Source organism: Aedes aegypti, chromosome 2, assembly GCF_002204515.2.
Source record: "Aedes aegypti strain LVP_AGWG chromosome 2, AaegL5.0 Primary Assembly, whole genome shotgun sequence".
In the NCBI taxonomy this organism is placed as follows: Eukaryota; Metazoa; Arthropoda; class Insecta; order Diptera; family Culicidae; genus Aedes; species Aedes aegypti.
This window is the reverse complement of record NC_035108.1, coordinates 242,053,511-242,065,202: the sequence shown is the minus strand read 5'-3', so window position 1 is coordinate 242,065,202 and position 11,692 is coordinate 242,053,511. Positions and strand designations below refer to the sequence as shown.

Sequence of the window (11,692 nt, the reverse complement as noted above, 5' to 3'; positions counted from 1 at the left end):
ATATTTTAAATGATACAGTATGTCAAAGTAAAAGTTATTAAGAAAAATGAAGATTTCAGTGCAAACACAAGGTACACTACACATTGAATACAATATACTGCATAATCCCAATATTGTATACAGATCTTTATGCACTGTCCGAAAGCTTATTCAAAAATCTATCTTAGAAAATTAAAATGAAATTAAAATTTGTACTTGGAAAAATGCGGAGAGCGCACTGAAAAAGATATATTTGATTTTATATCGAAACTTTACGCATCCCATACTTTTTTGTCCCAAGTTGTCCCAGGCTAAAATTTATCTCCAAGGGTACTTTGAGATGTAAACTAAAGGATCGTGAAGAATTTAGCTGCACAAATTTGCACTTTTTTAATTTAGGGCTTTTTTAATTTCTCCAATATTTTTAACTATTTTCTATCAAAAACAGCTGAAAAATAATTCAGAGAATAACTGAATATTGCAAAATTATTCATAACATCATTTCTATGTAAGTTCTAACATTTCTAATGGTTTAACGTTAATCGCATAAATGGCTTATACTCATCATTAGTAACAAAGCTTATTATTTCGCTATAGGCCCTATTCAAAAGTTAGTCTCAAAAACTTGTTTTTCAAAATAAAACATATAATTTGAATCACAAAACTCATAAATATGACATGAGATGGAAAAAATATTGTTGGCCGCCAGTCTGTATGGAAACCGCCCATAGTGCTTATGTCGCCTGCTAACTTTCTCTCTTCGCTCTCTCTCTCTCTCGAGAGAGAGAGAGCAATTCTTGCGCACACCAAGTTGGATGATGGAATCGATTCATTCATATCACGCGATTCGACAGAAGTGCCGTAATCACACAAACAACCGTACGGCTACGACCAATCAGCTGTCATTGAATTCATTCATCGATGGCTCACAGTTGGAAAGGACCTGTCGTGTAGCGAAGACGCTGATTGGAGAAACAGTGTAATTTCTAATGATCTTCTTTCGAATGAAAAATATTTCAGTTAGAATCACCGCTATCACTGTTTCAACAATCATTCAATATTACCCAACAATCAACGATAGTGCATTGTGAAACCTTTCTGGATCAATTAAGAAGAACAAACATCACACATTAACCCGATCAGTTCCTAGTGTCGTGCAACATGATGTACAGAATAATGGGATGGATATGGGATGGTGTGATTCGATTGGTCCGCCTTTCCGGTACGATTCGCCGAGATTTGCTGATACGTGAGTAGCAAATATGTTCGTTTTAATTTCTTTAGATACATATCTCTAACAGTGATCAAGGCAAATTAAAGTGGAAGTTTACATTTTGTTGTGTCTCGATACTACACACAGTGTTATAGGTTACCTACCTAAAGCATGGTATCACTTCACCGAGTAATGCAACAACCATTGAATATTGCAACACCTTACGAAAAGCTTAGAATTCTTATCACGGTCGGTTGTTCTGATTTTTTTTCCAAACACAGAAAAATAGCAATAATAAGGAAACTCTGATATATGGTTCGGGTCAAAAATGTAAATTAATTAGTAGAGAATTGTTTCATCAAATCTTGTATTATAAGTACGTAGTGTAGGCATTCTACTTCTTCCACTTCCACTTCTGTAGTTCTTAACTGAGAGCTTTCTTTGCCAGAGTTGCCATTTTCGCATTAGTATATCGTGTGGCCCTGGGAAGTCAGGGAAACATTACGAAAAGTTGCTGGACCGCTCGGGAATCGAACTGAGACACCTTCAGCATGTTTTTGTTTTGTAGCCGAGGAGTCTAACCACTCGGCTAAGGAAGGCCCCCAAGTTAACTAAAATCGTGTAAATAATGCATCTCAGCATCATATATTTCACAAGCTAGGCATGCTATGCTATTTTTGAAAATGGGAATGGATTCAAGTTTTGCTTAAAAACTGACTACAGTCAACTCTCTCTTACTGGATATTCCGTATCTCGATATCGAGCTAGAGAACCATAGTAAAAGTTGATTTTCATTCCTTTGGATCGCAATTGCACTGGTTTTGTGTTCTGTAACTAGATAAGTTACCTCCCCAATTCGATGGTCGCTTCAATGTCGAGTTATGGAGAGTTGACTGTAGTTTAATTATTACCAATGTACACAAATAAGTTTTCAAGAAAATTCACGCTTTCTTTCTTTTTTTGTTCCGATTTTAGTCATCATGTTTGTTACGTTGAACGAATGTGGGGTTTTCCCGCAATTTGTCAAACGAGGCTACTACTGTGACGATATGTCAATTCAACGTTCGTTCACTGGGGATACCGTAAGCACTAATGTGATTGTGCTGAGTGGATTTGTACCTCTGTTTCTGGTAAGTATTTCCGTTAGAATAATTTAAATGAATTCAGTGGGTGTGTTAGCTATTTATATCACACAGTGGGAAAACTTAGCTGCCTATTTACCTTCTCAATGCTCTGGACAGCATGTTAATCTGATCCAAACTGACTTGCGAAAATAGACTCGCAATAAGTCAAAAAAAAATTGTCATTGGTGACTTTAATGCCAAACAACGGTCATGGAATAATTCTCAAAGTAATTCCAACGGCAGAATTTTATTTGATGAATGCTTTTTAGATATTTCTCAATTCAATATCCTGATAGCCCTATGTGTTTTTCCTCTTCTAGAAATCCATCTACGATTGGTTTGGTCTTAACCGACTCTAGTCATCTTTGTAGTCAATGCTGATTTTGATTCTGATCATGTACCTGTTACATTTCAAATATCCCATGAAGCGATTCTCAATCCAATCAGCTCAACTTTTAATTATTTTCGAGCCGACTGGAATATATATGAAACATTGACTCTAATCTTGATGTTAAACCTATCAGCTCGACTTTCAATTAATTTCGAGCCGACTGGAATATGTATGAAACGTATATTGACTCTAATTTCAATGTTAACATTTCTTTACAAACAAAACTTGATATTGACAATGCTCTTGAAACTTTAACAAATTCCATTGTTGAAGCCAGGAGCATTGCAATTCCAAAATGTGAAGTAAAATTTGAATCCGTGATTATAGACGATGATCTTAAACTCTTGATCCGTCTTAAAAACGTGAGGCAATTTCAACGCACTCGCGATCCTGCTATGAAAATTATACGGCAGGATTTGCAGAAAGAAATCAAGAAACGTTTTGCACAATTAAGAAACAAAAATTTTGAAAGATTTTTTAATTGGCTCTAAGCCCTTTTGGGAATTATCTAAAATTCAAAAAAAAAATCTCAGAAGCCAATACCGGCATTGAAAGAGGAAAACAAATTAGGGGTACCGGGGGCAGAATGGACACCCCCTGTCTCTTTGCATAGGCGAATACTTTTACACTTTCAATGCAAACAATATTTCAGTTGCCTATCGGAAGAGTAAACTATCCACTAAAATTTCAGAAAAAATGTTCAAAACATTGATTTTAAATCGAAAAATTGAGCATGTTTTTATTTGGTTCGAAAATTATAACATTCACACCTCACTAAATAAGGTTTCAGAAGCAAATGACTGCAAGTTGACCGATAATGTAGCTCTTGATTGAATCTTCAATAATTTATGCTATATTCAAAAATATAGTAGATTTTTTCTGGTACTTTAAGACATTGAAAAACTTATATGGAAATTGCTTATACTGTTGGGGCAATATGGACACCGGGTGGCAAAGTACAGCTGGCACTTCAAAGAGGAAGAAATATAACTTCAAACACAAAATTATCCAAAAATATTTAGCATTCAATGCAATAATTATGAAGTGGAACCACAAATCGATTAAAAATTGTCAATTCTTGATTAAAACTAACCTGGAGGCAATATTGAAAGCATCTCTACGAAAAATGTCGTAAATTGATTTTAGTCATATTTTCAGTGGTACAGTGACCTGTCACTATGGTTTCCTGAATATGTACTTCATTTTCCGAGGTTTTGAGAACGATCGCAGGACAATTTTCCTATAAACATTGAGGTGTCCATACTGCTGGCGACTACCAAATATAAGCTTTTTTTAAACCTTTTTTTGAAAACAAAATATTTTTTTCCTGATTATGTAACCATGTTTAACAAATGCTCAAGAACTTTAAAAAGCAGACTGCACATAAAAAACAGTATAATATTCATGTTTTTACAGTCAAAATAGGCAAATTCCTTGGGGTGTCCATACTGCCCCGTGTCCCCCTATTACTAACTAATTGCGAAAAAGCTCCAATTGAAAATCAAGTTACTCAGGACTTCGAAAATATTCTCAATCAAGAGAACGTTTTCGAAAATGCCTGGGAGACTGATTTGGAAGAAGTGAGAACTATTATTAAAAAATTCAAAAATATGAAAGCTCCTGGCGATGATGTAATTTTCTGACAAATGGAAAAATGCTAAGGTTGTTCCAATTTTAAAACCAGACAAAAATCTTGCAGAAGCTTCTAGCTATCGTCCAATCAGTTTGCTTTCCTCCATCAGTAAACATTTTGAACAGAATGATGGCCCACATCAACGAAAATTCAATTTTTGCCAATGAACAGTTCGGATTCCGCCATGGACATTCGACCACTCATCAACTTTTACGTGTAACAAATTTGATCCGTTCACGCAAAATAATTGTGCGGTAAAAACTACCATTTCAGGGGGTTAACTTAAGCGCTCGCACCGGCAATTTTCAGCAGACCAGAAATGCGCTTGATTTTACCATGTCTGTAGTTGGAATCAGATTGTTGTAAATTATGTCTGTTAAATGTACCAATAATGCGGTGGTGTGTACCGTAAACATAGAAAATTGGTCTGGATTTCCATGGTAATTTTAAGAATGGGCGTAGTCAGCTAAAAAAGTTATTTTTACCACAGAATTTTTTCCCCTGAATTCCAACAAATCTGAAGGCTATTCTACTGGGCTTGTTCTTCTAGACATAGAAAAAGCATTCGTCAGTGTTTGGTATGAAAGCTTGATCGTAAAATTAAAAAAAATTTAATATTCCGACATACATTGTTAGAATAATGCAAGTTATCTGTCAAATCGTACACTTCAGGTTAATTATCAGAACTCCAGGTCTGAAAGACTTCCTGTAAGAGCTGGTGTTCCCCAAGGCAGCATTTTGGGACCAATATTATACAATATTTTCACATCTGACTTACCTAAGTTACCTCAGGGACGTCAAAAATTTTAGTTTGCGTAGTAGATTGCAGAAAATTTTGGATAATTTTTTCTTCATAAAAAATGCGAAATGGAAGATTTCTCCGAATGTTTCCAAAACTCAACTAATAATATTCTCACATAAACCAAAAGCTCTTTATTTGAAACCTTCAAGTAAGCATGTTGTCACGATGAGAGGGGTTCCAACAAATTGATCAGATGAAGTTAAGTATCTAGGGCTCCTTCTAGATAAAAATTAACCTTTCAAAAATCACATTGAGGGCATTCAATCCAAATGCAACATATAAAATGTCTGTATCCATAGTATTTTCGCATGAACAATCTCATTGCTTCAACTGTAAACTACATGTTTCCAAGAAATTTTATTATGTTTCAAATTCCTAAAAAATACTTAAAAATATATTTGAACAATTTTCAAGAAATTTGAAGCAAATTTTTTGAAGCCACTCTTCATATTTCATGAAGTATTTTGATATAATCGAATCCCTCAAGGAATAGGAAAAAGGGTCGCATCAGAACGTTTGCTATAAACCTCTTGGAAATTAGTATAATTTTGTGATATTTGTTTATACTTTCAACGTGAATTCCTCCTGCAGGACAACCATTCCTTCTATGTCTACTCATAATTCAATTTTCCCAAAAAAAAATAATTACAAATTCTTCCGCGAAGTTTTCTACAATCTTTTCGTCCTTAAGAAATATTTCCAAAATACGTCACAAATTGCGTCAGAAATTCTTCCATGTGTTTTTTTCTGGAATTCCTGCTTCAAATTACTGGATAAGGTATACAAGATTTTTTTCTTTGAAAAGTGTTTTTGAAATGTATCATGCCTCCGAATCTTCACAAGACATTTTTGTTTAATCCCCAGGAATACTTTTGCTTCCGAAACTTGCATAGTGGTAAAGGAAACTGCGGAGAAACATTTCGCAAAACAGCTGCCCCCCCTGCCCAGTGATATTTATTAAAATATTTTTTAAAGAAGTTTGTAAGGATCTTCCTTAAAACTTTTCTTTAAAAATAGTTTTATCAATTATTGGCAGAATCCGTATTCCAGGATTGAACTCTTGCTCAATTCTAGGCCTCAAGGGATGGCTTTTGGCAGAGTTTTGGGCTTTCCAGAAGTCAAAAAAGGAATTTTGAAAAAGATTCATAAGGAATCTCTTCTTTTTTTTATTTTTCAGAGGTTTTACTTATCTTTCGTTGTTTCGATACTTTATTGAAGAATTGAAGAATACACAAATATTTTACACTCTAAAAAGAAACACTTTGAAGAATCTAAAGAAAAGATGAAAATTCTAGAAATTTTGAAATATTGCAGAATTCTTATACGTGTAACTCCTGATTCCTGAATTTTCATCAGAAATTTCTCAACAAATTTTCAAAGTAATGCAAAAAAATCCTCCGAGATTTAAGTTCAGTAAAACCTTACATTACGAATGTTGACAATGTTCTTTAAAAATACCACCAATATTTCCGCGTTATTTAACTGCAGTTCCTGTAATTGTTTGTAATTTCTACAAGTAGGAAAAAAATGCATGATACTAGCAAAACATTTCTTCCATAGTTCATGCAAAACATTTTCCAAGATGTTAGATACAAATACCTTAGCGACAATTTCATCATTTATTAATGCCAACAGGAACAAACATTTTTGTAGTAAATCTTACACAAACCGCTTAAGTTTTTCTATCAGGTATATCGCCAAAACTTTTCAGAAATTTCACGTATTCTACGTATTCTTGAAATTGTTGACAGGATTTAGTATTTTTCCTGAATTCAATTAAAGCTGAATTTGTAATACAAATTTTTTAAGAAGTTCTTCCATATTTTTGTATGTGTTACACTAGAAATCTGATAGAAATAGGATATGGATATGTAGTGATTTGTAAGGGAACTCTTGAAAAAATATTGAGATATTCCTGAAGAAACATTCATAGATACCTGATGCAATTTATGGAGAATTTTTTGAGAAGATCTCTCAGCAAATCATTTATAAAAGATTATTTAAAAAATCTGCAAAAGGTTCGCTTGTGATGTTTAAAGATAAATAATTCTGGACTATACTTGGATGAATCCTTGATCAATTTTTCGGAAGAATCCAAGGACGACATTCCAGAGGAAGCAACAATATAATTTAGTATTTTCGTGAAAGAATTTTTTAATGTACACTTCAACGTAGTCTGACAGTAACTTGGGAATGTTTGAATTTTTTAAAATTCTCTGAGGCAGCATCTTTGAAGAAATATCAAAATATTATTTTTGAGAGCGTTTTAAAGGAATGCGGGGAGCATTGTTAGAGAAATATAAAGAATTAATTGTGTGTGAAAAAAGCAGATAGATCTGGAGAGAGCTTCTCTGAGAAATCGCTAAGAACATTTTCCCAAATGGTTCCTGTTTAATTACTTTTGAAAAACGTGAGGAGAATATTAGGAGTAATCTGTATAGTAACATATGGAAGAATATTTCAATGTTTTTGAAGGAAGCCCTGCATAATTTTTGCTGCGAATTTTTCATGCAGTCCTCGAAGAAGTACCGAAAGATTTTGTAGAAAAATGTTCAAAGAATCTGAACAGAAGCTTTAGTGAAAACCTTATCGGCAAAGTTGGAAAAACTGTAGGTTGACTCTCTGCAGAATTCGTGGAAAAAATCCATGCTTGGTGATCTTTAAGACAATTTTGGTGTGACTCCTAGAATTTCTTGCACAAATTCTCAATAATTGTTATTTGATGGTTGATATTTTGAACTTCCTGAAGAAATGCTTACAATAATTTCTAAAGTATTCTCTGGTGGAATTCTTCAGGATATTTTTCAAGCCATTTGATACAGTTTTATGGAAAAATGTTTTGATCCGAGATCCTGAGATCAAAAAGCCTAAGAATCTGCAGGAAATTTTGTTGAATAATGACTACTAATCCCGTGAATGATGGGAATCCCAAAAGGAACTCAGTGAAAACTTGTAAAAGATTTATTGGAGAAAGCACTGAAAACATATGGAAATAATTGATGAAGAAATACCGTAGGAGAGAATCTCAAAAACACATGGTTGAATAGTTAACATCTGAAAAGTTCAAAGAAGAATCACAAGGGAAATTTGGAAATAATTACAAATTTATGCAAACTACGAAATTTGTGATAATCGTGATTATTTCGACCAGCATTACTTCTGTAAAACAAGAATTTGCTAGGCCCTCTCCAGAAAAAAATCCTAGCTACGCCTGTCTGTATCCAAGTATTGACAGAAAATCAAAACTTTGTCTTAAGAACAAGCTTTTGATCTTCAAACAAATTTTAAGGCCAGCCATGTTGTATGCTGTACCAATATGGACTAGCTGTTTGTAATACCAGGAAGAAAGCTCTGAAGAGTCGAATCCTCTTTCCTTTGACAATGATTCTAAAGCTTCCTCCTTGGTATAATACCAATGAGTCACATAGAATGTCCAATGTTGAAACATTGGAACAAATGTTAAGGTGATTATAAAACGAAGCCAAACTTTGATTTTTCAAGTGCACAAGGCGATAGAATCTGACAACAGTTCGCGTTGAAAACCAATCAAATTGCTTGCTTGCTGGTGGTGACCAATGGAATAGATTTTCAACGCGGGGCGCTGTTTGGTTCTTAAGTCTTGTGCTCTTGAAAATTTGAGGTGTGGCTTCGTTCTATAATCACCTTAAAATAATTAATAATTTTAGACAAAAATGGTTGCAATCTTCTATTGCCACTATTAATGCGTAATATTTTAGGAAAAGTTAGGTTATGCAAATTGAAAGCGTGTTTTTCTGTTATTAGCAGGTGAAATCAACTCACCTGTAAAAAATGTTAATAGGTGCTTAATTTAGTTTTACCACAGAACACCTAGATATAAGAAATGAATGTAATCTTTTAAATGATACTTATAAAGAATTTGAAAAATATCAAACGGTGACTTGAAGGTACAAGTTTTTGAAATTTACCTCAGTTTTATTCTATTTTTACCTTCCAGATATGGTTAACAGAGATAATATTGTATTCAACATCATCGTCGTCATTATGCAGCAGCTCCTATGGCCAAACTCCTCGGTGCCCCAGCTCATGGATTCAAAGTTGGTATTGGATCAAAAAGTACAGCAAAGGGCTCATACTAAAGCTTTTGATTATGAGTGTTTTGAAGGTAAAGTTTGGCAAAACAATATATAAAACCATATTAGAGCTATTTTTACCATTTTTTTCTTTGTCATAGACCGTCTTTTGTGCACATAGACCACACTTTATAGAAACTTGTTTACCGGATAGCGTATGTAAAGGGAGCGAGTATGTTTTAACAATGCCTGTAGTGAAGAATCAAGTAGCAAATACATTTCTTCCGTTCTAGATTTGTTCCTACATACACGTGTACAAACATCGATGCTCATCCCAGCTCGATTCGAGATGCTAGTAAATCTTTTCCTTCCGGACATTCCTCGACAAGTGTCTACGAATCGATTTTCCTTATTTGGTATTGGCAAAAACGTATCCCGAAGCTGACCTCCGTTATAACTCTTCCGTTGTGTCAGATTGTGATGGCCACGTGGGGAATATTTTGTCCGTTATCACGCATAATTGATAACCGTCACCACTGGTGGGACGTTCTTGTCGGAGCTATCATTGGTGTAGTAGCTGCCGGTTGGACGGTAAGTTAAATAATTGCTATTGAACGGCGAATTTTGATCAAGCTTGTTCCATTTTGCAGTGCTATTCCAGTTGCCACAACTTCGATAGATCAAGACTGATGGGAAGAGAACTGATCTACAAAAATCATGACACCAACATTGTTTCCAATAAAGAGCCTTTTTTGGCATCTTCAAACGGCGTCAATGGAAGAGTCAAATCCTAACCACATTCACGTTACCACCGATTTAAAATCGAACTAGGATTTAAGGAACTTACAGGTATTTTAAAAACGGTATTACGTTTTTTTACGAATTTACACACAAATCCATAGGATTGTAAGTGGCAATAGTTCAAAACATGTGATGTATGTTTGCAAAAGGTAGTAACCGAGGACGTATTGTGATATTAGGACTAGACCAGTGAGATTGTTTAGTAATCGTGCAAAAGCTTACCACGCTCATAAACGCTTCTACTACAAAGCACAGGAAATGATACCGGAAACGCAGATCACTGCATGGAAAGAATAGCAATCAGCATAATGTCGTTGAGTTGCTTTGCCGTGCAAAACGTGTACCGGTGAAACCTAACACCAACTTGGTGGTTTATATTCTAACTCGTTTTGTAGTAGGATAATGTTTCTCAGGAGAAAAAGTATTACATCAGTATCAAGCAAGCAGAACATTGTTTCGTACGTGGGGAAAATTGTTTACTGTCCCGGTTGAGAAACACTGTTATAGAAGAAGTTAGAAGCAAATGTAGGGAACCTTAGAGAACAACTTGCGCATGTGAAAGTAAGCGGTTGAACCAGTTGCAAAAGCAGATAAAAGTAGAATGTACTTGCATCACATCAGCTGTGTACAAATGATATTCAAATCATACTGTTTATACAAGCATATTATTTATTTTTTTAACGAACATCAAGCATACACATAAAATAAGTTTTAATATATTGATTTTATGACGATAGTTCATAGGTAGAGTATAGAAAAGCATGATGACAATGTTGTATGATTGTGAGCTTCAATAAAAAGATGAAAGTTTTTTTTCAATTTATAAATACTTCTTTTATTTCCATGTACATTTGGACTTATTCTCGACTCGAGTGAAGTGACGGAGAAAACGGAAAACCCATATTTGAGTATTTTATAACTTATTTTTGAGTAATTTTGCTCTCCCTATTTCATTTGCTCCTTCTATTGTTGTCAGAAAGCGAAGAGCAAAACAAGCCAAAAACCTTTGTGTGTTACCTCAAATTTGAGTAAGTGGCATCCCAAGTAACCACAAGCATTACACCATTACATTAATTTGATCGAAAGTCAACATTTTTTGCATTGAAAATGTTATCATGCATTTATTCAATAACTCTGTCAAGCGATGATCCATTTGAATAACATTATAAATGCTTTGTAGCATTATTTTAATTCAGCATTATGTTAAGCGTTTAGAGTGAATATACAGTTATGCTGTCATACAAGATTACGTAGCCTCGTTGGACGCACTCGAATCTGTAATAAATAAGTAAGACGATCGAGCACTTTCACACTCGCTCATAATGTTTTGTGGGATATGAAAGAAGAACAATTTTTATAATGAAATGACTTTCTTCCATCTCGATCCCCCCTTTTCATGATCTAAGGATATATGTATTCATTCAGAATTATGTTGTATTTTATCTATGAGACTCTTTTATTCATATAGAGCGAGAGATTGTTTACTTTTAACGCATGCCCTAAATATACATTATTTTAAGCTAATATACATCAGGAATCCTAAAAATACAACCATAAATGCTTTAGTAGGGCTTGTGCATTAATACTGCTTTTCCAAGTATTGCATTAATTTGGTTGTTGTGGGTAGAGTTACATATTTCTCAGGAGCACATAAATGTACTGACGAGCCTCCAACCAAACCGTCTCTCAGCTCATCG

General features: G+C 34.3%; 1 protein-coding gene across 2 annotated transcripts; it reads left to right on the top strand.

Moving 5' to 3' along the window:
- Positions 1-891: 891 nt before the first annotated feature.
- Positions 892-10,671, top strand: LOC5568635 (putative phosphatidate phosphatase). 2 transcript variants are annotated; one of them, XM_021844627.1, is made up of 6 exons: positions 892-1,228; positions 2,168-2,322; positions 9,119-9,286; positions 9,356-9,426; positions 9,488-9,785; positions 9,845-10,671. In XM_021844627.1, exons 1-6 carry the CDS (start codon positions 1,141-1,143, stop codon positions 9,986-9,988), a joined length of 924 nt encoding a protein of 307 aa, XP_021700319.1. In that variant the 5' UTR covers positions 892-1,140; the 3' UTR covers positions 9,989-10,671. The 2 variants fall into 2 exon arrangements, with proteins under 2 accessions (XP_021700319.1, XP_021700318.1); XM_021844626.1 differs by having other exon boundaries at positions 9,095-9,286.
- Positions 10,672-11,692: the final 1,021 nt, after the last annotated feature.